This window comes from Chiloscyllium plagiosum, unplaced genomic scaffold (genome assembly GCF_037043375.1).
Source record: "Chiloscyllium plagiosum isolate Xiang-an unplaced genomic scaffold, Cpla_swu_hap1 HiC_scaffold_22, whole genome shotgun sequence".
Taxonomy (NCBI): domain Eukaryota; kingdom Metazoa; phylum Chordata; class Chondrichthyes; order Orectolobiformes; family Hemiscylliidae; genus Chiloscyllium; species Chiloscyllium plagiosum.
In genome coordinates this window covers 57,275,871-57,300,832 of record NW_028270160.1, presented here as the reverse complement: position 1 = coordinate 57,300,832, position 24,962 = coordinate 57,275,871, and the positions used below count along the sequence as shown (strand labels likewise).

The 24,962-nt window shown below is 38.4% G+C and overlaps 1 protein-coding gene across 9 annotated transcripts in view; it reads left to right on the top strand.

Moving 5' to 3' along the window:
• Positions 1–24,563, top strand: part of rhobtb1 (Rho related BTB domain containing 1) — a 213,823-nt gene extending 189,260 nt beyond the window's left edge. For 7 of the 9 annotated variants that reach the window (XM_087999108.1, XM_043712319.2, XM_087999107.1 and 4 more), the window contains 6 exons: positions 4,977–5,962; positions 8,165–8,283; positions 12,959–13,109; positions 15,245–15,333; positions 21,322–21,427; positions 23,283–24,563. In XM_087999108.1, coding sequence (XP_087855234.1) covers positions 4,977–5,962; positions 8,165–8,283; positions 12,959–13,109; positions 15,245–15,333; positions 21,322–21,427; positions 23,283–23,449 — 1,618 coding nt within the window. In that variant the 3' untranslated portion in view covers positions 23,450–24,563. Of the gene's footprint in view, positions 1–4,976; positions 5,963–8,164; positions 8,284–12,958; positions 13,110–15,244; positions 15,334–21,143; positions 21,232–21,321; positions 21,428–23,282 lie in introns of those variants that run through there. The other 2 variants (XR_015760962.1, XM_087999110.1) reach the window with 2 other exon arrangements.
• The last annotated feature ends 399 nt before the right edge of the window (positions 24,564–24,962 follow it).

The following is a 24,962-nucleotide window of genomic DNA, read 5'->3' as shown; positions in this document are numbered from 1 at the left end:
AAAGTTTCAATGAGAGTAAAACTGTTGATGTGGTATACATGGACTTTCAGCAGGTTCTTGATACAGTGCCACACTACAATGGAAAAGAAAGTTATAGGTCATCGAATAAAAGGGTCAGTAGCAACATGGATACAAAATTGGCTGATGTTTGGACTGGAGGAAGGTTTGTAGTGGCATTTACCTGGGATCGGTATTGGGACCCTTTCTTTTCTTGACATATGCTAATGATCTAGATCTTGGTGTGCAGGGGGATACTTCAAAGCTTGCAGATAACAAAAATGAAGTTCTTTATGCAGGAAAACTAATTTGCAGTATTACTAATGGGACTCGTTCTCCTCAAAAGTTAATCCAAGTTTCTCCAGAATGCCAAAAAATATGCTAGGCAAGCATTTGAGTAGATGCTCAACGCCTTCAGTACATTCCAAAACAACTAGCTTTGGAATGGAACACTCAGTATTCTTAACACCATATGTGCCATGGTTGCCTTTAATTCTCCTAAGAACTACTAGATGACTATGGTGCTTTACTTTCATGTGTCAGTAGGCTGTTTGGACATTACCTCAAGGAGCGTCATGAGCAAGAAAGCACAGAAACTGCTGATTAGTATTTAATGCAAAAATGGTGAATCTTCATTAACACTAAGATATTTTTCAGTAAGGGTCATCCCATGAACCAAATGCTAACATTGTCATTTATAGGCTTCTTCACCATTGTGCAATGACAATAACAACTTTAACTATATTACAGGTCTAACTTTACTGTTTCAAGGCAGTTCACAAGAATGTTGTCAAAGTACAGTAGAAGAGTTGACTGAAAACCATCAGGGTAGATTTTAAGAACATCTGAGAAAAGCAGAATGATTTAGAGTCCAGGCAGCTGAATTTACTACTATTATTAGTACAACAATTAAAATCTGCTGCACAACTGAACAGAATTGTAGACACTCAGAACTTCCAGGAGATTGTGGAGATAGAGGCGACGTGAGGCTGTGCGTGGGGCGGCCATTCAGAGGGTGATTACCATTTGCAGTATTGATTTTTGCTTCTTGTATTCACTGTGGTGCACTGTGCAGGCTGTGCAGAAGCAAAAAGAATTAGTAAAGATGCTGGTTGAATGATTATGCAGAGATGAGGAGGGGTTAAGGCCATGCAGTGATCTGGGGGAAAAAAACCCCACAAATTTTAAAATTGGGGCATGCATCTCTGAGAACCAATGTAAGTCATAATGATGTTAATGGGTTAATGAAATTTGGTGCAACTCACGATGCAGACTGCCAAATTTTGAATCTGATCAGGTTTACAGATGGTTCAAGTTAGGACAACATTAGAATACTTGAATTTGACATAACAGATACAAGGACGAGGGTTTCAGTAGCTGATGAAGTAAGGCAGGATGGAAGTATGAATAATGGAACTGGAGCTAGATAGCTTTAACTGTTGGAAAGGGTGCAAGGTCAGAGGCTGAGCTCCGCTCAGGATCAAATAGGAGACAACTGCTTTAGACAATGAGAAGGACGAAGGATGGAGTCTGTGGCTAGGGAAGAGTGTTTGTGATAGGGACTAATGAAAAAATAGCTTTGGTCATTCTAATCTTTTTAATTAGAAAACATTTTGCTCATACAGTATTGATGTTGAATAAACAGCATGACAAATGAAGGGTTGACAAAAGATTTTGAGTGACATTAGAGGTTGTATGTATAATAGGAATTAATTTACTTGTTCATAGGTTTTTTGGCAGTCTTCTAGCACTGCCTGCATCTCTGGATCCAATGTTCCTTCCTGTTCCTAAAGTTTTCATTTTCCTGAGTCCAGTCTTTTTCCACTTTCCTTCCTTACCCCATTATTGGCAGCAAAACCTTCAGCCTCATTTGACTTACCCCCTCAGATTCCTTCCCTAAACTGTTTTGTCTCCCTCCATTTTTAAAAGATCTTCTCAAAAGCAGTAATTAAGGTTTTTTAAAAATCCGTGCTCCTAATTTCTCTCTGGTATAATGCCCATATTTTCAATTTTCCTGCAGGCATCTATGAAGTACCTTGGACATTCCTTATATTAAGTGTCAGATTTCACTGTCATGTTGGTCTCTTGTGTCTGGGTCAGAAGCTTGCTGGATTAGGTCATGAGAGAACACTGGAAGAATAGAGGAGGTGATTTGATGAGACTGGGTTTAAAGGACGAGGGTAAGATGCATGGGATGGTGAGAAGGGTTAAAAGGCCATATCACCAAGGGACTGTGGAAATAGTCAAGGGGAGCTAAACCTGGTCTTCAGTGATGTTAGCTGTAGTAATTTTGTATACGAGTTAGAGTTTGTTGATTTAGATCCCACTCCAGAGACTGGAGCACATGGTCTTGAATTGTCAGACTGCTATTCTTTAGATAAAATATTAGACTGACAATTCCACTGTCCTGTTTGATAAATATGTTTAAAAATGAGTGGACTTATTTCTGGCAGTGGTGAAAATTGCTGACTGTAGAATTAAGTAGTGCAGTGAGGAGTTTGGAAAGTCCTCTTTAGTATATATCAACTTTTTCTTTAAAATTTAAAGAAGCTGGTTTTGAAGATGAATTTGAATCTTCTAATTGTCACGCAATAAAGACTTTCAACCAATTCTATTAATAGAAATAGATAGGAGCAAATTCACTTGACCTTTTGATGACTTGATTGCCTTTGTCAGCTGACCATAATAGAAGTTATTTTTGGCATTTATTCAGTCTCTGAATTAAATATCCCTGCATTCTTTGAGAGACGCCTAAGCCAGTTATCGATTTAGAAACCAAATTACTTAATCCTGGCTGCCTTACAACCTGCCTGCTCTCACGTAACAACTGGTCTGTGTAAGTCTGGCTTTTATCTAGGTTGTTACATGCGCTAGTGACTCTTCAGTCACAATGTCAAAACAATTTGCTTAAACTTACAGATGACAGCCAATTTTTCATTTGAATTTCTCTATACATTTGAAGCCATATAATATAGTTATAAGTGTTAATATAACTTGATAAAGTCTTGTTTCAGATCGAACAGGATGATAGGGAGATGGAACTTACCAAGTTTGAAATTTCTGGCTAAAGTCTGATTATTTTTGCTTCTGATACAATTTTGGAAGAGGTCTTGAATTGGGCATCTGGTGCTCCAGACAGAAATAGGCATGAGCCTTACCAATATACATAAATTGGGGGTCCTTTGATGTACTTCGGACACAAAACAATTTTGATGAATTTTGACAATATATGGCAGTTACATTACAAGCTCACCGCCTTACACTAAACAGAATAGAGTCAAAGCAATCTCCTTTAATGGGATTGTTGCAATTTGCTCAACAAGGGCCAAAAATGTATTTATGGTGAATTTTTATTAGGAAACAGGGAAGTTAAGTATGTTACTCAGATTTTCAGTGTGGCTTGAACATAAGCCTCAACTAAACTGAGTAAGCTTTTATAGTCAGTAGTTAGGAGAAATCTGCTGATGGAATTACCTAGAGCTTAATGGCTAACTTGTTTGAGACCAGCTAGAAAATGGAGTGAAAGATGCATGAATCTTACAAGCCATTTGAAAGAAGCGCTTGGAAAATGATACATTTTTATACTGTAGTTAATCATGTTAGCTAATCTGAAATTTATTGACACTCCACATGTCCTTTCTCTTTGTTGCATCAAAATGGCACATTTGGATCCCCATAGGTCACATGGTAACATGCCTGTTCTGTACTAAGTATATCTCTATTGACAATTTTTTAAAAAATTGTTACTATATTACTGTAATATTTCATTTGTCATACTAACTTCCACTGAATAATGTAATTTCTCAGTTTTTTGCAATACTAACTACTTAGTTCAAGGTGCATTTTTCAGCATTCATTAGTAAAATATTCAATAGTAGAAATCAGATTTACTGTTTACCACGGTAAGCATGTGCAGTGTATGATATTCCAAAAACAAGTGTTGTGTTTCAGGAAGCATAAATACATTCTTTCCAGTTGGGAGTAGGAATCCTTTAAACACAGGGTTGTGAGGCTGAGATTTTCACAATATGCTTTTAATCTAAAACTTCAAAATGTATTTGTGGATTTTTTTTGTTTTAAAGATTTTTGGTTATATGGTACCAACAGCTTCATTTGATTTTCACCGTCTCTAATCTAAATATGTTGCTACCTATCATGATGCCCTTCTCTACTTGGACTGAGCCTTTGTCCCTTTTCTTTGCGTAAGGTGGCTTATTCTTATTTACTCTCAAATTATGTTTAGTCTCCAATGTCTGAGAAGCAATCTAAAATGCTTTCTGAAAAGATTTTGGATCATTTGTTTCACACGCACTTTTATAATGTTGCAATTTGCCTTTCACCTGAATATTAATATATCATGCACTTTGGCTATTTAATCAATAAATACACATTACTTATCATTAGTTTAAATTTACACAACTCTAGTTTGTGAAATGTGCTCTTTCTCTTGTATAACAGTACTGCATTGTTTGGTGTAGCAATATATTGTTCACCAATAGAGAGCAGACTGAGAAACTGCACAACATGTTGCATTGCAAAAGTAGTGCTATACTTAAGAGAATATAAATACCTTTCCATTCTATCTAGGGAAGAGGATTTCGTTTTATTGCTTATGGTTGAGGAAATGATATGTGGAGGATAAATATCAATACTAATATTTTGGGTTGAATAGCAGAAGCTTCCTAATAAAGCCATATATCTTTTAAAAGTTCATTAACTCACATGACATCTTGTAACTCTGTCAAATGTGACGAGGATTTTCATTAAATGAATATATTTAGCTTCCATTGATGAAATAGATATCACTATTAACAGTAAGCAAGAGCTTTTGTGAAAGAAAGAGAATCTTGCAGTTTATGTACCACCATGAGAAATTTCTTTATATGACAAATTTCTTCAATGTTTTAAAAACAGGAAGCTGTTGTGTCAGCAAATTTGCAATTGAAATAATTACTTTTATGTTGTGTTTTATACCCTAGACCAATAAGACCCAATGACATTTTACCTCCTGAAAAGGGCCGAGAAGTAGCCAAAGAACTTGGAATTCCCTATTATGAAACAAGTGTGTTTGATCAGTTTGGCATCAAGGATGTATTTGATAATGCTGTCAGAGGTGCACTGATTTCTAGGCGACATCTTCAGTTCTGGAAATCTCATTTAAAGAAGGTGCAGAAGCCTTTACTGCAGGCACCATTCCTACCACCTAAACCACCACCTCCAGTAATGAAAATTCCAGATAATCCAGTGAGTGCTTTTAAACCCAGCCATCTGCTCGACAATCCACTGTGTGCTGATGTTATGTTTATACTCCAGAACCAGGTGAAAATCTATGCTCACAAGGTATACCTGGCTACCTCATCATCAAAATTTTATGACCTGTTTTTGTTGGATCTAACTGCTGAATCTCAGATACACAGTGAGAAAAATGAGAAACAAGTAAAACTAGGCCAAGACCATTTGATGAGGACTTCAAGCCTTGACACAGATGGCGACAATTGTGAGATCAGTGTTGGTTCTACACCATCCATTCTGAGAACATCTAAGAGTGATAGCACTTTGAAAATGAATATACACGAGGATGAATCTTCAGAAATGAAGGGAACACCATCAGGAAGATCACTGTCTTCGTGGAGCAAAGCCTTTATCCATATTCATGAAGAAGACCTGGAGAACCCTGTAATGAAGAGGACGGGTCTCATGACAGTTGTTAAGATGGACCATTCAATCCAGCCAGGGCCTTTCGAAGCTGTTTTACGATTTCTCTACACAGGACAGCTGGATGAAAATGAGAAAGATCTGATGAGGATTGCACAAATAGCAGAACTTTTGGAAGTTTTTGATTTACGTATGATGGTTGAAAATATTCAAAATAAAGAAGCCTTTATGAATCAGGAGATCACAAAAGCATTTCATGTCAGGAAAGCAAACCGAATAAAGGAATGCTTAGCAAAAGGAACATTTTCTGGTAAGGTTTTGCAACTTCTAACCATCTGTGTATTCCCTTGCAGCCCTACAAAAAAAAAAATTGCAGTCTATCTCTGTTAAATTAATTCAAATCAGTATTCTACAAGTATAGGTCGTGTTTGAAAATAACTACATTTACTATCAATAAGTAATTCTAATATTAGACTAACAGGCAGCAAGAAGAAGTTTAATTTCGGAGAAAATCAACTTGGAAAAATCTAAAGCAATTTGAAGTTTAGCCAGCTATGTTCATATTTTAAGTAACATAATTCTTCATTGCCTATTGATTCAGTCTGAGCTGGTAACAGAATTTGTAAAACTTTTTGATTTGATGTTTTGTTTTTCATTCTGGTCTTTTGTGCATCCCCGCTTTTAATCAAACATATTGGTGCCTTTGCCTTTGCCTTGCCTAGATCCTATGCTCTGGAATTTCCTCCATATATTTCTTCTCTACCATGCTAATTTACTTTCCTCCTTTAAAATGGTTCTTGCATCTACTTCAGTGACCTATGTTTTGGTCATCTGACCTAATTTTCCTTATGTGGTTTAATGTCAAGTTTTTTCCATATGTTTGTGTAAAATGTCATGGACGGTTTAATTATATTAAAAAGCATTTTTTTTTTAAAATGTAAGTTTTTATGTTTCTGCTTATACTACTTTTGTTTCCCGTTGATCAACAAGGGAATCAACAAAGAATTAAAGAAGGGGAGGCAGGAACATGGAGCATAGGCCACAAGCAGATCAGTCATGATCTTATTGAGCATGCTTGCAAAGCTGAAAGGAGCAAGTGTACTTTAATGTTTTATGATCTTACCCAAAAGCAGGCTAGGTTTCCATCTGGTTTTTCATGAGAACTGTGCGAACAGGCAACGTGGTATTAATTGTATGTTTATTTCTAATTGAATCTGAAGTGACCTGATGTGAGACTTCCTCCACTAGTTTATTCTGCTTTTTGTTCTTTGTAAAAGATCAATGAGGGAGGAGAGAAATCCATTCACATAGCACCACTAGATGCTGACTGGCATTGATTCCCCAGGTGCGGGCATCATTTATAGATGTTTTAAGCAACCTGTTCGGAGATGTTACATCATCTGGTGGCACGGTAGCACAGTGGTTAGCACTGCTGCCTCACAGCGCCGAGACCTGGGTTCAATTCCCACCTCAGGCGACTGACTGTGTGGAGTTTGCACGTTCTCCCCGTGTCTGTGTGGGTTTCCTCCGGGTGCTCCGGTTTCCTTCCACAGTCCAAAAATGTGCAGGTCAGGTGAATTGGCCATGCTAAATTGCCTATAGTGTTAGGTAAGGGGTAAATGTAGGGGTATGGGTGGGTTGCGCTTCGGCGGGGCGGTGTGGACTTGTTGGGCCGAAGGGCCTGTTTCCACACTGTAAGTAATCTAATCTAATCTAATCTAATCAGGTAGGACTTGAACCTGGGTCATCTGGCCCAGAGGTAGGGATCTTACCACTGTGCCTCAAGAACCCCTTATACTTCATTTGTATAAATGAAGAATACCATGTAGACCATACAGGTATCAGCCCATGAGACAGTTGTCCCCAGTAAGTTGTGCAAAAGAACTGCTTGGTTCAACATTGCAGCTATAGTGTCAGTGCTTAAATTTATAGCTATCGGCTTGCCTTCGTTGTGTACAGTCTCCTCCTCTCTTTCTTTTGATATGACTCTTTGGAAATGTTTGGTTCCAAAGAAAAGTCTTTGAACTTGAAATGTTAATTTTGTTTCTCTCTCCACCTGCTGAATTTCTGGAGCGTTTTCTTGTTGTTTTACTTCAGATTTCCAGCATCTGCCGCATTTTGGTTTCATTTAAACATTGCAAGGAACGAAACAAAACAATTTAAAACCCATACCAACACAGTTGACCTTTCATAAAGTAAATAGTGCAGTTTCCAGAGAATACCTGTGTACATGCAAAATTCTATTTCTTCAATAGTGAACATGATATTAAATATCAGTCATGGTAATGGATGGAATGTTGAGAAATTAATATGCTTTAATAATTTTATTCTTGGTGCCATGGTGTCTGAGGACTAACGATCTGAAGTATTTATAGCATGTACCAGATGCAAAATTCAATTATCTCTTGTCACTACTGCTTGGAAGAAAGTAATTAGACTGTGCTGTTTTACATTTAGATTTTTTACAGTTACAATGTTAGCAACAATTGTGTTTTCTACCTTTCAATGGCAGATGTAATGCTTAAATTAGAAGATGGGAGTATTAATGGCCACAAGTCTTTGTTGATTTCTAGCTGCGAATGGATGGCAGCTATGTTTGGAGGGTCTTTTCTGGAGAGCTCAAATAAAGAGGTTAGTGCAATGAACTTTACATTCTTAGAGAATATGTGCTAGTTATAATCTTGTATTGTAAGTTAGAATAAAAGATTAACATTGTAATGTCTGTGACTTGTTTCAAGGCTTCCCAACTATTAGAATGAGCACCTGAGCAATGCAAATCAGGGAAGGTTTTATAGCGTGCTGGGTTAGCTGATTTTTGTTTGTGCAGTGGGGGGGGGTGGGAATGCCTACACTTAGTTTTTGTGCCTCTGTGGTGGGGAGCTCCAAGAATTCCTTTTCTGATTATGGCCTCTTCTGTCAGTTTAATTACATAGACACGAAGGAACCAAGCTCCACTCTGATGCTAAGTATCTTCCTGATGTCCAGGGTTGGATTTTCTTTTTTGACTCTTCTTTCGTATCTTTTTTTTTTATGCTGCACTGAGGTATTAAAAGCAATAAAATATGCCACTATGATCTTGCTGCCTCAGTAGTGTCCCCAAAAACCTTGCACTACAAATCTCATTAAAACCTGATAAAGTGAGGACCATCCTTTCGGATTCCATTATTTCCCTGCTGTCCCATAAGAGACACAAATAGAGATAGTCATGGACCCTCTGTTTTGGTGCAGTTTTCTCAAAATTCAACCTGGCCTCTTAGGACCCCGTCCAGAATGAATAGCACAACATTATCCCAATGGTGCATATCACAGGGACAGGCCATTTTGGATTTTCTGACCGGAGAGTGCAAAAACTGTCTAGTCAGTGATTACTTTCGGTTGATTCTTGCTCTAGAATTCCTATGAAGACTTCTCCTGACCTCTTATAAAAAGTACTTGAGAAAGTAACTTGTTGAGCTGGGGAATGGATTTCCAGATGGGAATCCCTCCATTCCTGTGTTTGAAGAGGAGGATATGGAAGTTGCTGCATTGGAGGCTCCTACAATGTGGCATCAAGAAAAGTTTTGGTTCTGACACGTCAGTACCCTCTCCTCAGGGTTTATGGACCCAGAATGTCATATTGATTTTTGATTCAGAAGGCATCACTTCCCCCAGAGCTCTGGTCAGCTGTTGGATGAATACCTGGAGCCCATTTCTACCAGGAGAACAACATTGCCTACAGTAAGAAAAGTGACCCAAGTAGTTTTTTTTTTCAGTTGCTATTGAATCCTTTCAAGCTGCTTGAGGGGAATTTTGTGTAATCACAAGCATACTCTTATATAAAAATTGGGTCCTTGTGCTATTTAAGTGGACCTGTCAGTTTGTCACCTTGTATTTAATACTTGGGGAACAATATATTGAAAGTCTACTTCATTAGAATGTCAGGGTTCCCACAGGTAGAAGGAGCAAATAAGAGAACATGTGTCCTGTTGAATGAAGATTTCAACAACACCTTCAGTTTATGATCAGGTAAGGTTTTCATTCAGTAGATGTCCAATTAGTGTGTGTGATTCCAATCATATGTCACACATATTAACACCCACTCCACTGGAAGCTATCAGGAAGCTTCTATCATAATCCAATCTGCTATTATCATCCTTTTTAATTTAGAACTCAATTAAAGGAATTCATTGGTGAACAGGGCTTATTGTGAAGACCTGCGCTAATAAGACTCCTAATAAATACATTGAGACATAAGTCTATATGAATTTCAATAAAGCTGCCTATGGGCATTCTGAAATTTTCATAAATCTAGAATAGACTGCACTGCAGCCCAGCTAATGTCAATGTAGATTACTACATCCTGCAAAACATACAGCAAAAGGGCTATTACATCCTGAAGCTGTAGAAGATTACTATGATAAAGATGATTTTAGAGAGCCCTTCAATCAGGAGTACTGGAGAGCTGTCCACTTGCAACTAATCAAAGAAGTCAATGATTTGCAACCGAAGGCTTTAATTTGAGTAGAAGGAAAACAAAATCCCTTATTTTGCCCTTCTCCTCACCTCATTCATAGTTGCTTTGTGAAGAAATACATTCCTAAAGGTTCCCGTACTATATAATACATTATCTTGTGTACCACCAACCAGACCCACTAAGATGTAAATATCAATGCATATAAGAACTGGCTGTGCACACTGACAACATCCCAGCTGTTGACACTACCATTCTCTTGGTAAAAACATTTCCTCAATCTCCCCTCTAATCCTTCTACCACTTACTTTAAATCTGTGCCCTCCATTCTTTGGCTTGTCTATTAAGATAAATTGGTCATCCCTATTTAATGTGACTAAGCCCCTCATGTTTTGCTACGCCTCAAGTAAGTTACTGTTCAGCCTCCTCTGTTTCAAGAAAACAAAACCTATCCTATTCAATCTTGCCTCATAACTATTTTTTTCCACCCTTCATATGACTTCTTTTCACCATTTGGTGTGCAATTGCATATTTTCTGTAATGTAGTGACCAAAACTACAAGCAGTACTTGAGCTATGGTCTAACTAGTGTTGGGTATAGCTCTAGCATAATTTTATTGTTCTTGTATTCTCTGCCTACATTAATAAAGGAAATCATGCTATATGCTGCCTTAACTGCCTGATTGACCAATCCTGCTACTTTTAAAGTTCTCTGAATATATGCTTAAAAGGGTCTTCTGCAATTCTTCTGCACTCCTTCCTTGTACTACTAAGTATCTTCCAGTTGTCAAGCATTCTCATTTTGTTGCACCGCTCAAAATATTTCTCATTTCTCCAGATCGAATTTCATTTTTCACTTGGCAGACTCTCTGTTTTCCTGCAGTTTAAAGCTTTCCTCCTCACTGTCAATCATGTACCCATCTGCTAACTTCTTTCGTGTTTAGGTTTGTTTCTAAATCATTAATAAAAACTACAAAAAACAAGGAACTAAGTACTGAGACCTGCAGAACCCCACTGGGGTCTGAGCTGTATTCTAGTTGGAAAAAGCCCACTATTGGCTTCCTGCCGCTAAGTCACTTTGGATCCAAGTTGCCAATCTCCCATGGAACCCAAAGCTTTTTGTTTTTTAACCTGCCTCTTGTGTGGAACCTTGACAAATGCCTTGCTAATAACTATGTAGACCACACTCATTGTACCATCCTCTCAAATTTTGCCTTTTACCTGCTCAGAAATTTCAAATAGTTATCAAATAATTTGGAATATAAGGTTAGTCTCAGTGCTGATGACCATAAAGCTGTTATCGATTGCTGTAAAGACCGACATGGTTTGCTAATGTCCTTTATGGAAAGAAATCCGTCAATCTTGCCTGGTCTGACCTACCTGTGATTCCAGATCCATAATATTGTTGACTCTTAGCTACCCTCTGAAATAGCTTAGCAAGGCAATGAGTTGTAATAATTAGGGATGAACAACAAATGCTGACCTTGCCAATGATAGCCGTGTCTTATAAAAATAAAAATTGGAGAGTCAAATGTGACCTAAGTATTTGTGACTGGAAGGATGTATCCAATAGAGCTTTGCAAGGCTCAATACTAGAATCCTTGATTTTTGTATACATGAATGATTTAAAATCAAATGTAGGGGACATGATTATTAAGTTTGCAGATGATGCAAAAAAAATGGCAATATTGTTTATAGTGAAGAAAACTAGTAAAAATATGAATAATGGGAAAAAAGTGGCAATGGAATTCAATCTATAGATCAGTGTTTATGCATTGGCCGAAGACAGTAAGTGCCAATGTTCTGAGATGAAAGAATGTGATCTTGGATTGCATGTTCTCAGATCCCTACAGTTAGTACGACAAGTATATAAGATGGTCAGGAACACATGCAAGAAGCTTTCCTTTACTGGTGAAGGCTGAGTGTCTGAGGGAGGTTATGCTAGAACTGTGTAGAACACTGTAGCACAGACAGACTGTATACAATCATCATCACATTATAGGAAGGATGTGATCGCATTTGAGGGGCTACAGAAGAGATTTACAAGGATATAGCCAGGAATAGGGAATTTCAGCAATAAAAGAAGACTGGATGAAGGTTGGTTGTTTCTTATAGAACATAAAGGAGTTTTCATTGAAGTTTCCAAAATTTGAGTGACATCTTTTCCTTGCAGAGAGATGAATAACCAGGAGCCATGGATTTTAAAGTGCTTGATTAGAGGAGAGTTGTGTTGTTTCATCTAGAAGGTGATATAAGATCTGCCTGAATAGATGGTCACAGCAAAATTGGATATCGCTTAGGGTTATTACTGTAGACATCTAACAATAACTGTTCAGGCTGTACTCTGTGACATGAGAAACTCACTGTAAAGTGTTGCAGATATGTTCAGGTCGTCATTGTTACAATCATGTGCATAGGAATTGTCCCATGTGCTAGCATACCAGCTTTATGCTCCCAAGTGATGAATAGACAGGCAGAGGCTAGAAGAACACAGCAAGCCAGGCAGCATCAGGAGGTAGAGAAGTTGATGTTTCGGGTGTAACCCTTCTTCAGGACTTTGTGATGAATGGCAGTTTCCAACTTCCATTCTCATACAACTGTTTGCAAACATTGATAATTACATTTCTACTGTATCAGATTAAACCAGTCTGATTAATGTAATAAAGCAGGAGTCTTACATTTTTCATGGTGCAGAATAGATTTATGACCATTTTGTAAATTGATTTTAATTCACATTTTAGGTTCAGAATTTCATTTATACTATAATATATAAATACTTTTTATTAACCATGAATATATAATACAGCATTTGAAAACAAGGTTTGGTCTTATAAAAGTATGTTGCCTTTACTTACAGGTTTACTTTCCCACCACAAGCAAGGCTTGCATGCAAGCAGTTCTAGAGTACCTGTACACCAGCCAATTCTCGTTCAGTTCAAAGCTTGACCCGATTGAGCTGATTGTCTTGGCAAACAGACTGTGCCTTCCACGTTTTGTGGCTCTGACAGGTCAGTGTTAACGAAAGGACAAGAAACCATGTACACATCAGGCAAGAGATAATTCAGATTGCAGTAATACAGATTTTACCATTAGTCTTCCAAAAATGGTGTTGGACTGGCTATAAGACCAATTGGTACCGTAAATAACAGGAGGCTGGGATCTTTTAATCCATCTGTAAAACAAAGCAGGAGAATAGTTCTGTTAAATTCCACCCAAGGTGATTTGGAGAGCTGAATGCTCTGGTGGTATACAAATTAGACCAACTTCTATTTGGTCCTGCCTCCTCAATGTTTGCCTTGGAGAATTTGGAAATATTTGCACATGGATAGCAGTGAGTTGAGGGGTGCGTAGGTTAAGTTACTATATTTTACATTAGGATTAAATCTCGGTACAACATCGTGGGCCAAAGGGCCTGTTCTGTGCTGTACTTATCTATGTTCTATTTTATAACTGAACGAATTGGGCTTGTGGGAATCTTTCCTCGGTGGTGGCAAGCTGTTGGAGGGATTCCTGAGGGATAGGATTTTGCGTATTTAGAAAGGCAATGACTTATTAGGACAGTCAGCATGGCTTTGTGCGTGGGAAATCATGTTTCAGTAGCTTGATTGAGTTTTTTGAAGAGGTAATGAAGAGGATTGATGAGGGCAGAATGGTGGACATGATCTATATGGACTCCAGTAAGGTTCCTTTGACAAGGTTCCTCATAGTGGACTGGTTAATGAGGTTATATCACCTGGAATATAGGAAGGACTAGCCATTTGGATATAGAACTGGCTTGAAGGCAGAAGACAGGGTGGTAATAGAGGGTTGCCTTTCAAACTGGAGGCCTGTGACCAGTGGTGTGCCACAATGATCAATGCTAGGTCTACTGCTTTTCGTCATTTATGTAAATAATTTGGATGTGAACATAGGTATAGTAAGTTTGCAGATGACACCAAAATTGGAGATGTAGTAGACAGCATGCAACGGGATGTTGATCAGATGGGCCAATGGGCCGAGGAGTGGCAGATGGAGTTTAATTTAGATAAATGTGAGATGCTGCATTTTGGAAAGGCAAATCAAGGCAGGACATCTGGTAATGTTCTGGGGAGTGTTGCTGGACAAAGTGACCTTGGGGTGCAGGTTCATAGTTCCTTGAAAGTGGAGTCACAGGTGGATAGCTTAGTGAACGAGGTGTTTGGTATGCTGTCCTTTATTGGTCAGAGCATTGAGTCTAGGAATTGGGAAGTCATGTTGCAAGCTGTACAGGAGATTGGTTAGGCCTCTTTTGGAATATTGCGTGCAGTTCTGGTCTCCCTCCCATTGGAAGGATGTTGTAAAATTTTGAAAGGGTTCAGAAAAGATTTACGAGGATGTTGCCACGGTGGAGTGCTTGAGCTACAGGTAGAGGCTGAATAGGCTGGGGCTGTTTTCCCTGGAGTGTCGGAAGCTGAGGGGTGACCTTCTTGAGGTTTATACAATCATAATAGGCATGGTTAAAGTAAATAGACGAGATCTTTTACCTGGGTTGGGGGAGTCCAGAACTAGAGGGCATAGGTTTAGGGTGAGGGGAAAATTTTAAAAGAGACCTAAGAGGCAACTTTTTCATGCAGAGGGTGTTGCATGTATGGAATGAGGTACATGGGGCAGTGGTAGAGGCATCTGTATGGGGATATAAATAGGGAGGGTTTGAAGGGATATGGGCCAAGTGCTAGCAAATGGGACTAGATTAAGTTAGAATGTCTGGTTGGCACGGACAAGTTAGACCAGAGAGTCTGCTTCCGTGTTGTTCATCTGTGACTTCCTTAATATCATGTACCAGATGAAAGCTTTCTAGATTATTTTGATAGAATTTGACTATACAGTCAGTTCTGCTAATATGTGTGTTTGTTCAATGCAAATTGGCTTTAACAATTTGAAGAATGTAGACCATTATTTATAGAATGCAAACATTCCTTACTTGTATTGGCTATAATGTGATTCAGGCCCCATTAGTTTAAATGGCCTGGCTATTACGCGATTTTCTTATAACGCAAGATGGTGCAAAAATGGAACTATTGTGTTATATCAGAACGGACTGTATTGTATTTAATAATCATCTGAGTAATTTTGTGTTTGTTTCTCATTTCTCTGTAATGTAATTGTTTACGTTGCTCCTTTACAGAACAATATGCTGTGCAGGAGTTGTTGAAATCTGTAAAAGAAGGTGATGATATTGATGGGGAAGTGTTGACGTACTTGGAACTAGCACAAGTAGGTCATTTCCTTAGTGATATACATTGTTGAACTTTACTAACAGTTGGTATAGAGCCTCATGAATGGTAGATAAACCACTAAGAAAGCAATTATAATGCAAGTCTAATTTTAATCATTTTTTTCTTGGTCTATTCCTAAATACTATTAGATGATAAAATGAGGAACATTACATGGGATTTATGGGACATATTACTATGTAGAATCAATACACATTGCAATACAGAGGACTTGCTGCACTGTTGGAGTTGCTATCTTTTAAATAAGATGCTAAATCGCGGCTGCTCAGCTAGATATAAAAAGATACAACAGCACTATTTCAAAGAACAGTTATCCAAATTGGCTGCCACATTTCCTACATTGCAATAATGATTGCATCTCGAGTACTTCATTGGATGTAAGTTGTTTTGCAATGTTGTAAAGTCCTGAAAGAACAGTTTATAATTGCAAGTAGTTTTCTTTTAATAATTACATGTTTCTCCAGTGAAAACTGCCTTGATATTCTTGAGGTATTCTGCAAATTTTGTGCATTGCAGATCTTCAGGGCTTGAAATGTTGCAACCATTACATTGAGATATTGGATGTCTTAAAATGCATAAAGGTGGATCAATCCCCAGGACCTGATCAGGTGCCCCCAAGAACCCTGCGTGAAGCAAGGAAAGTGATTGCTGGGCCACTTGCTGAGATGTTTGTATCATCAATAGTCACTGGTGAAGATTAGATTAGATTACATTACAGTGTGGAAACAGGCTCTTCAGCCCAACAAGTCCACACCGACCCGCCGAAGCGCAACCCACCCATACCCCTACATTTACCCCTTACCCAACACTACGGGCAATTTAGCATGGCCAATTCACCTGACCTGCACATCTTTGGACTGTGGGAGGAAACCGGAGCACCCGGAGGAAACCCACGCAGACACTGGGAGAACGTGCAAACTGCACACAGTCAGTCGCCTGGCGCTGTGAGGCAGCAGTGCTAACCACTGTGCCACCATGCCGCCCAAAGTGTCAGAAGATTGGAGTTTGGCTAACGTGGTGCCACTATTTAACAAAGGTGGGAAGGAAAAGCCAGAGAACTGTAGACTGGTGTGTGCCTGACGTCGGTGGAGGGCGTTGGGGAGGGAATCCTGAGGGACAGGATTTGCATGTATTTGAAAAGGCAAGGACTGATTAGGAATAGTCAACATAACATGGCTTTGTACGTGGGAAATCATATCTCACGAACGATTGAGTTTTTTGAAGAAGTAGCAAAGAGGTTTGATGAGGGTAGAGCAGTAGACGTGATCTAAATGGATTTCTGTAAGGCATTTGACAAGGTTCCTCATGGTGGACTGGTAGCAAGATTAGGTCACTTGGAGGACTAGCCAATTGGATACAGAACTGGCTCAAAGGTAGAAGGTGGTGGCTGCTTTTCAGACTGGAGGCCTGTGACCAGAGGAGTGCAACAAGGATCTGTGCTGGGTCCACTGCTTTTCATTTATATAAATGATTTGGATGTGAACATAAGAGTATACTTTGTAAGTTTGCAGATGACACCAAAATTGGAGGTGTGGTGGGAAAGCGTAGAAGGTTACCTCAGTACAACAGGTTGTTGATCAGATGGGCCGGTGGGCTGAGGAGTGACAGATAGAGTTTAATTCAGATAAATGTGAGGTATTGCACTGTGGAAAGGCAAATCGGAGCAGGACTTAAGGGTAAAGTCCTGAGGAGAGTTGCTGAATAAAGAGACCTTGGAGTGCAGGTTCATGGTTCCTTGAAAGTGGTCGCAGGTAAATAGGATAGTGAAGAAGGTGTTTGGTATTCTTTCCTTTATTGGTCAGAGTATTGGTTTTGGGAAGTCATGCTGCAGCTGTACAGGACATTGGTTGGGCCACTTTTGGAATATTGTGTGCAATACTGGTCTCCCTCCTATCGGAAGGGTGTTGTGAAACTTGAATAGGTTTAGAAAGGATTTACAAGGCTGTTGCCAGGGTTGGAGGATTTGAGCTATGGGAGAGGCTGAATAGGCTAGGACTGTTTTCCTTGGAATGTCGGAGGCTGAGGGGTGACCTTATAGAGGTTTATAAAATCATGAGGGGCATGGATAGGATAAATAGACAAGGTTTTTCCTGGGGTGGGGAAATCCAGAACTAGAGGGCATAGATTTAGGGTGAGAGGGGAAAGATTTAAAAGGGACCAAAGGGGCAACTTTTTCACGCAGAGGATGGTACGTATATGGAATGATATGCCAGACGAAGTGGTGGAGGCTGGTACAATTGCACTGTTTAGATGGCATCTGGATGGGTATATGAATAGGAAGGGTTTGGAGGGATATGGGCCAAGTGCTGGCAACTGGGACTAGATTAGGTTAGGATATCAGGTCAGCATGGACGAGTTGGACCAAAGGGTTTGTATCTGTGCTGTGACTCTGCGTAAAATAAAAAAAAAATTCCCATAAGTGCCAATAGCCTAAACCTGTCTTGATTTCTAATAACAAAATCTGGATGGGGTTATGAGGAGGAGTCTGAGGTATTTGTCTATTCCATTCAGTTTGATGGAAAGTCTCACTGGTTGGTTGGTGTAGAAGACCTATTACTCTACTCAGCTCAGTGTCCTGCCTCCCTCGTTCTGAGAGACTGATGGGAGTTGTATCATCCAGTAGAAATCTTGTCAGTTCCTCTAATTCTGCATGATGTTAAATATGTCTGAATTGTATGAAGCATGAGGTACAACTGAGGCTTGCAAATTTGATTTTTCCAATGGCAACGGTTTGAGAGTAACTCTGAAGTAAGTACAGAACATCTGAGTTTTTAAAGGCTTAGAAGAAAGCTGAAACCTGTGCACATTTGATCAGTGGCAAGGTGCTCCCCATTCTTTCACTAACAACCCAACCCCAATGCCGCACCCCTCATGAGGGAGATATCCAGAAATACAATAAATTGTATGTTAATGTTTCTATCTTTGAGATTAAGACTATTAAAAAAAGGAAAAAGAGTAGGTCATTTAGCCCTCAAGTCTGATCCACTGTTAAACAGGATTGTGACTGATCTTATATTCCTCATGTCCACTTTCCTGCCCTTTCCCATAACCCTTGGTTCCCCTACTGATGAAGAATTTATGTGTCTATCTCAGCCTTAAATACTTGCAAGGACTCCTCACCACTGCTCTCTGTGCAGGATGTTCCAAAATCTCAATCATCATAGAGAAATAATTCTTCCTTATTTCAGTCTTAAATTGGCACCCCATTATCCTGAGACTATGCCCTCTGGCCTGGGACTCTCCCATGGGGGGAGTCATTCTCTCAGCATTTACTCAGTCAAGTCCCTTAAAAATTATGTATGTTTCAATGAGATCACCCCTCATTCTTCTAAACTCCAGTGAGCACCAACCTGTTTAGCCTTTGCTCATAAGCCAATCCCTCCATACCTAGTGAACCTTCTCTAAACTGCCTCCAATGAAATAATATTTTTCTTTGAATAAAGGGACCAAAACTGTTCTCAGTATTCTAGATGTGGCCAACATTCCATCAGCCTTCCTGATTACCTGTTGCACCTGTGTGCTAGCTTTGTGGTTTGCATACAGTAATGCTAAGTCCCTTTGTGTTGCAGCTTCTTGTTTGCAAAGCACAAAGCTAGCACACAGGTGCTCTATTTAAATAATAATCTGCTCTTTTGTTCTCCCTTCCGAAATGAACAATTTATGGGACTGCTACCATTGGAACTCCTGCTTTGCCACGCTTCAAACAACAAGGTGGCTGACCAGATTTGGTGGGGTATGACTTGTAACAGCAGTCAGTAGTTGTCCACCACTGAAACTGCCAATACTCTGTGTTCTGTTTAGAGAGCAATTGCACTTTTGAATCATGGACATACCAGATGAGATTGCCAATTAATGATCTCAGTTATGAGAATATTGGACAAGTTGTATCTTTATGGTCTCTCAAGCCAGTTTAATCTTTCAAATAATTGAATGTAGAAAAACTGACTCAAAAAGTACACAGCAGGGTTCCAGGATTGAATTAAATTGCCAAGAAAATCCTTTATTATGCAAACTTGAACAAAACAAATATAAGCAATAATAAATACACCAGTATACAAGATAATGACCCTAAATCAACTTAGACTCTTAATAACCAGAATGAACATGAGTTAAGTATAAGTTAACAAACTGGTATAACATTCCCACAGACTAGATTTCAAATGATGAACATGTTCAAGATAGATCCCAGCCAAACGTTAATGCTGAGTCACTAAATGTCTTTAAAACTTGGTCTCCTTTGAGGATAAAGAATTGGAATCCTTGCAAAGGTGTAGCATCCCAAAGCCCCTCCAACTTGGACTGCTTCCCCAACTGCTCCCATGCATCCAATTACCACCACAATTTCAGTTTTCAGCAAACAGCTAGCTTAAGAGTTTCCACTTAATTTCTCTAAGCTCCAATCTTTCTCAGCTGTGTCAAATAAGTAAAGGTACGCAATCCTTTATCCGAAACACTTGGGACCAGCCGGTTTTCGGAATTCAGCATTTTTCAAATTTTGGAATAAGTGACAGTTTGACAGTGAAATTTTAAAAAATCTTACTGAACAGTAGACTCACAGTGAGTACTACAGGCCCCGAGACAGAGTTGAGGCCTGCCAGTGTTGGGCCATGCCCACCCACGTTGCATCTGAGTGACATGCATCGAGTGGGTGTGGAGTTGGGTTAGCTGTTTGCATGCCAAACAACCTTGTAAATGAGAAAAAAGACTTCACGACAAAACCTTCTGATTTGGGAGCTTTTTGGATTTCGGATAAAGGATTGTCTGCTTGTACTTGTGGGTTCTTATGCCCCACTCTCAGCTGCAATGAACTACCTATAACTAAGAGTTTATATTTGCCTTCGTCCTTTTCTATGATATTGAGCCATCACTTCCTGGGACTTTGCCTAAATTCTAACTGTTATTTCATCTCGTAAGGACAGTGCGTCTTCTGCTTCAGCACTGTCCCAGCTCCAAGCTACATCTGAGTTTTCCCAACAAAAGCTCGGATATATTGAAACCAGAGAACCTTCTTAAATGCTACCCATATTAATGACCACAAAGTCTGCTCTGAGCTAACCTCAACCTGACTATTATCTTTCATTTACAGTTTATTCATTGACCTGATGAAGCAAATGGTGTTTAGAGGCCTTCAGATTTCATTTAAAGCTTTTAACTCATTTAGCTTTAATCCCCAAAACAAGAATTTCTCTGCACTGTCATTACGTAAGCAGTTATACACCATGTTTTCAACTTAGCAAGCCCACTTGTTCTTTCTGATTCTATCTTTCTAGCTGTTAGCCTCTTAAAGCAACATGACCCCAACCTTTTCAATGCAATTGAAACAGCAAAGTCTATTACACTTATGGTTATTCTTATTTCTAGAATTGAAACTTTAATTCCTAAAGCTCTAAGTTACATTCTAATGAGAATGCATGGACCAAGAATGGACATGGACCATGTAAATCCTAAGATTTGTTTGTCGAATAACACATTACAAATATTTCTGAGAAATAGGTTAATGATTTTACACTCAGTAAATTGGCATGTGATCCATGAATAGCAGTGCAAATTAACTACACTGTATTGTGTATATGTTCTAATGTATTTATACATGTTGTCTGCAGACTAAATGTTTTGTAGTAATAAATATGACTTGGAAATTGCTGCTCCATCTCTCCCCATGATGACACTAGTTGAGTGACAAAGGACTTCCATTTTGACCTGTAACTTCAATTGTCTCAGTGTTAAATTTTACATTTCTAGCTGATTTATTGACATACATTGTGGTCTGACTATTATTTGTTACTCCAGTTTCAAATATGCAGGGATTGAGGAATGGACTCTCACATTTAGGAAAGCTTATATAGTTCCTCTAGGACAAGCACAGGCCATTTCTCATGTAAGCATAAGATATCTATGTAAATGTTCTTATGTAATACATGTTATAGCAGATCTTAAAATTTTCTCTCCATTTTCTATATGCTTGTAGTTTCATAATGCACATCAACTGGCAGCTTGGTGTTTGCATCACATTTGTACAAGCTACAACAGTGTTTGCTGTAAGTTCAGGAAAGAGATAAAAGCAATATCCCCTGGTAAGAAACTAAATATTTACTCTGGTTTACTCATATGACTAATTAAATTTTCAGAGACGTGCTAATACAGTGGTTTAGTAATCCCTCCTTCTATCTCTGGGCACTGTATTTGAATCTAAGCCAGACAGATTAGAATAAAACAGCTCTTTGTTGGTTTTATTTAAAACTATTTAGATACTATGAAGCACAAGCCTTTGCTGTTTAATTATTCTTATTGAGAACTAGATGATATCTGATATCATGTTACAACCTAGAAAATAATGTTTCAACACATCTAAGGTTATTTGGTATAATGTTGGCTGAGGCTAACATGGATCCACAGCTAGTATGTGCTATACTTTACCCAGGTGTGTTTGACACTAATATGGAGCGACTGAAATTGGAATTCCCAGTATCTTGATGCGCATAAACATTCACAGGATATGTGGGCACTGGATCTTCTAGAAAAACACAACCTGTTAGCTCACTTTCACTAAAATAGTTATAGAGTAACAGAGAACGGGCTATTTACTTCAGTGTACCTCCATCAGATTCTTCCCAAAGATGTCCAGTCAACTGCCTCCTTAACTCTCACTGTCACAAGCTCTCTCCACTATGGCTGCAGACATGAATGCTGCAGTAAGCTAGTTATTTTAGGCCTCCTACATTGAGCTTGAGAGAAACTGTGGTAGATTGTGCAAAGCTGCTTTCTGTCTCCATTAGACAATGGTTTACAGAAAAGAGAGAGGAGACGTTCTGCTAAATAGGGGAATATTATATTTTATGTTAGGTTCAGCATGATTAAACAATTAACTCACAAATGGTTCAAATTTCTTACACAAAGCCGTAACCTCACTGTAAAATCCAGTGGGCAAGTAACTTCATGTAGAATTTGTTTTAATGACCTTCAAAGCTGACAGCATAATAACACAAGTGACCTTTACTTTACCTTTTACCTATGCTCTTACTGTTAAACAGTAAATAGATTAGATTCTTCTGGTTACGCTGACAGGTGTATCTTTCTGAACTGAGTTCATGTTTATTTGACTGAAAGTTTTAATTACATGGAAGCTGAATGTGCCCAAGGCACCTGCAAAAGATCATTCCCTACATCTTTGAATGGTTACCTTGGAGATGATATCCATTTTGTTGATCAATGTGCGTGATATCAACAATCTAATGTACACTATAGACTAGTTGCATTGTTTAACTGGATTTAATTGTTTTCTGTAAATTCAACTGCTCAAGTCAACTGCTACCTCCACTAAGTGACCGGCAGTAAATATGGTTTAATTGTCAACATTTAAAATCGCTTCGTTTATATTTATTAACTTGTTTAATTTGTACCATTGGCTATTTTCATTTATTTTAAGAATTGGTAGTCTGTAGTCAATCAAAATTAAATAACCTGTGTTTGATCTTCAAAACATTTTTTTAAAATTGGATTGTTCAGATCCAGAACGCGCTGCTCAAAAATGTGATGATGTCAGACTTTTGTGTGTTTTCAAGGTGAATTGGATAAACATCTGAAGAGGAACCATTAGGCTACAGGGAATTATGGAGAACGGGCAGGGGTGTAGAACTGAGCTTATCTTGCAGAGGGCACAATAGATTGGTTTCCTTTGCCACAAGTATACTTTTAACTTTATTACTTTGCCGTATTTTTACAAATGCTGTTCAATCGAGACAGACAGCAATGCTCTCACTCCCAATAGTTATTGTGTGCAAAAATTGTAAAGGTTTACACTCAGGTTTTCATTCTTATTGCCTTGATTAAAAACATGTTTTTATCATCCTTTTTAAGTTGATTTCTACATGAGAATCTTAACTTTAAGATAAACTGTTCAGATTTGTAACTTTAATTTTTATTTACTAGAAAACCAAGAATATTTTGAAAAGCACCGTTGGCCACCTGTGTGGTACCTTAAAGAAGAGGACCATTACCAGCGAGTGAAAAAGGAGCGCGAGAAGGATGAGGTTGCTTTCCACAAGCATCACTCAAAACGCAGGTGGTGCTTCTGGCACCATTCTGCAGTTGCCTAAAATCTCCAGGAGAAAGCAACTCTAGCAATTAACCAGGCATCCTGTGCATTAATAGGTAGATTAAAAACCCACAAGTGTGTTCTTAACTCTTGTTTACTGTAAAAACAAACGGCTGGCTGTCTTGGGATAATCTGCCATGTGTATTTAAATAATCATTGTTGCATTTAAAGCACAACCCTTTGTCCAAAAAAACACACGTGCTTGCTGTTACAGACTGGTCCCATGTGGTGCCTATAGATTGGTTTAAAATACTTTTAATATAGATTACCTGTCAACAGTGACACTTCATTTGTTGGCCAAAAGAATTGCCACTGTTGCATTTTAATTCAAAATAAAATATTTAATTATTTTTGTACTGGTGTTGGCTATGTATCTTTGTTGTAACCAAAATAGAATCAAAGATGTCATTTAGTTCTTAGTAAATCTATTTAACTAGAAGGGCTTAGTAACTAATCCATGAAAGGAAGTGACTTACTTCTGAATCGACCTAAATACACACAAGTAACTCAACAGCTCTCTTTGTATGTACCTTTCCATGCTGATTTATCTCACTGTAGTTATTATCACTGCACAGTTACTATATACCCCAAATGTTAGCTTACAAAATGAAATCCAAAGCTATGCATTATTTAACAGTAAAGTTTTAATGTGTTCGAGATTTGAGTGAGTCGGATTATTTTAGGCAGTGGAAAGATAATGTACTAAAACAAGAGCAAAATATTGTGGATGCTGGAAATCTAAAATTTTTTTTTAAATTTGGAAATATTCAGATCATGCAGCATCTGTGGGGCGGAAAGCAATCTTCATACTTTAGGACAGTAACCTTTCAAACCAACTGTTCTGACGAAAGGTCACCTGTTTCTGTCCACTATCTACTGAATATTTCCAGCATTTTCTGTTTATATTTAATGTACTAAAATTGTTTTCAATCTTATTTTTGCCAAAAATGTTTTCTGTAGTAATTATATTTCAATACCTAATGTAACATCAACTTACTGTGACCCTCAGCTCCAGGCACCAAGTGGCTGGTTCACTTGGTTTGCAGCTTACTTTGCCTTCCAACTTTATGCTCATTACTTTTAACTTTTGCGACAATAAAATTAAATGCGTGTGACTGCATTGTGGTGGTAATGTGAAACGGTACACCTTTTTTCAAAAGATTAATTTTTTCTTTTGCATTTGTTATAATTTCCTTACTAATATACATATTCCACAAAAGTAATGTTTGTGCTGTTGGTTATCACAGTTGTATGAAGGAAATTTTCACTTGGCTACATCTGTAAAGTGGCTTTTAAAATAAAATACTGTAATTGGTTAGCACATTCTGATCGAAATGACTGTAAAATAAATCTTTGTCTCTGGTGACCTGGAGGACATTCCAAAGCACTTTAGTCAATGAAATACTTTTGAAGTGTCGTCACTGTTGTAATGAAGAGAAACCATAGCAGTCAGTACAGTATATGCACATCAAGGTCATGCAAACAATCAGATCAGTGGTGTAATTTAGTTTTGG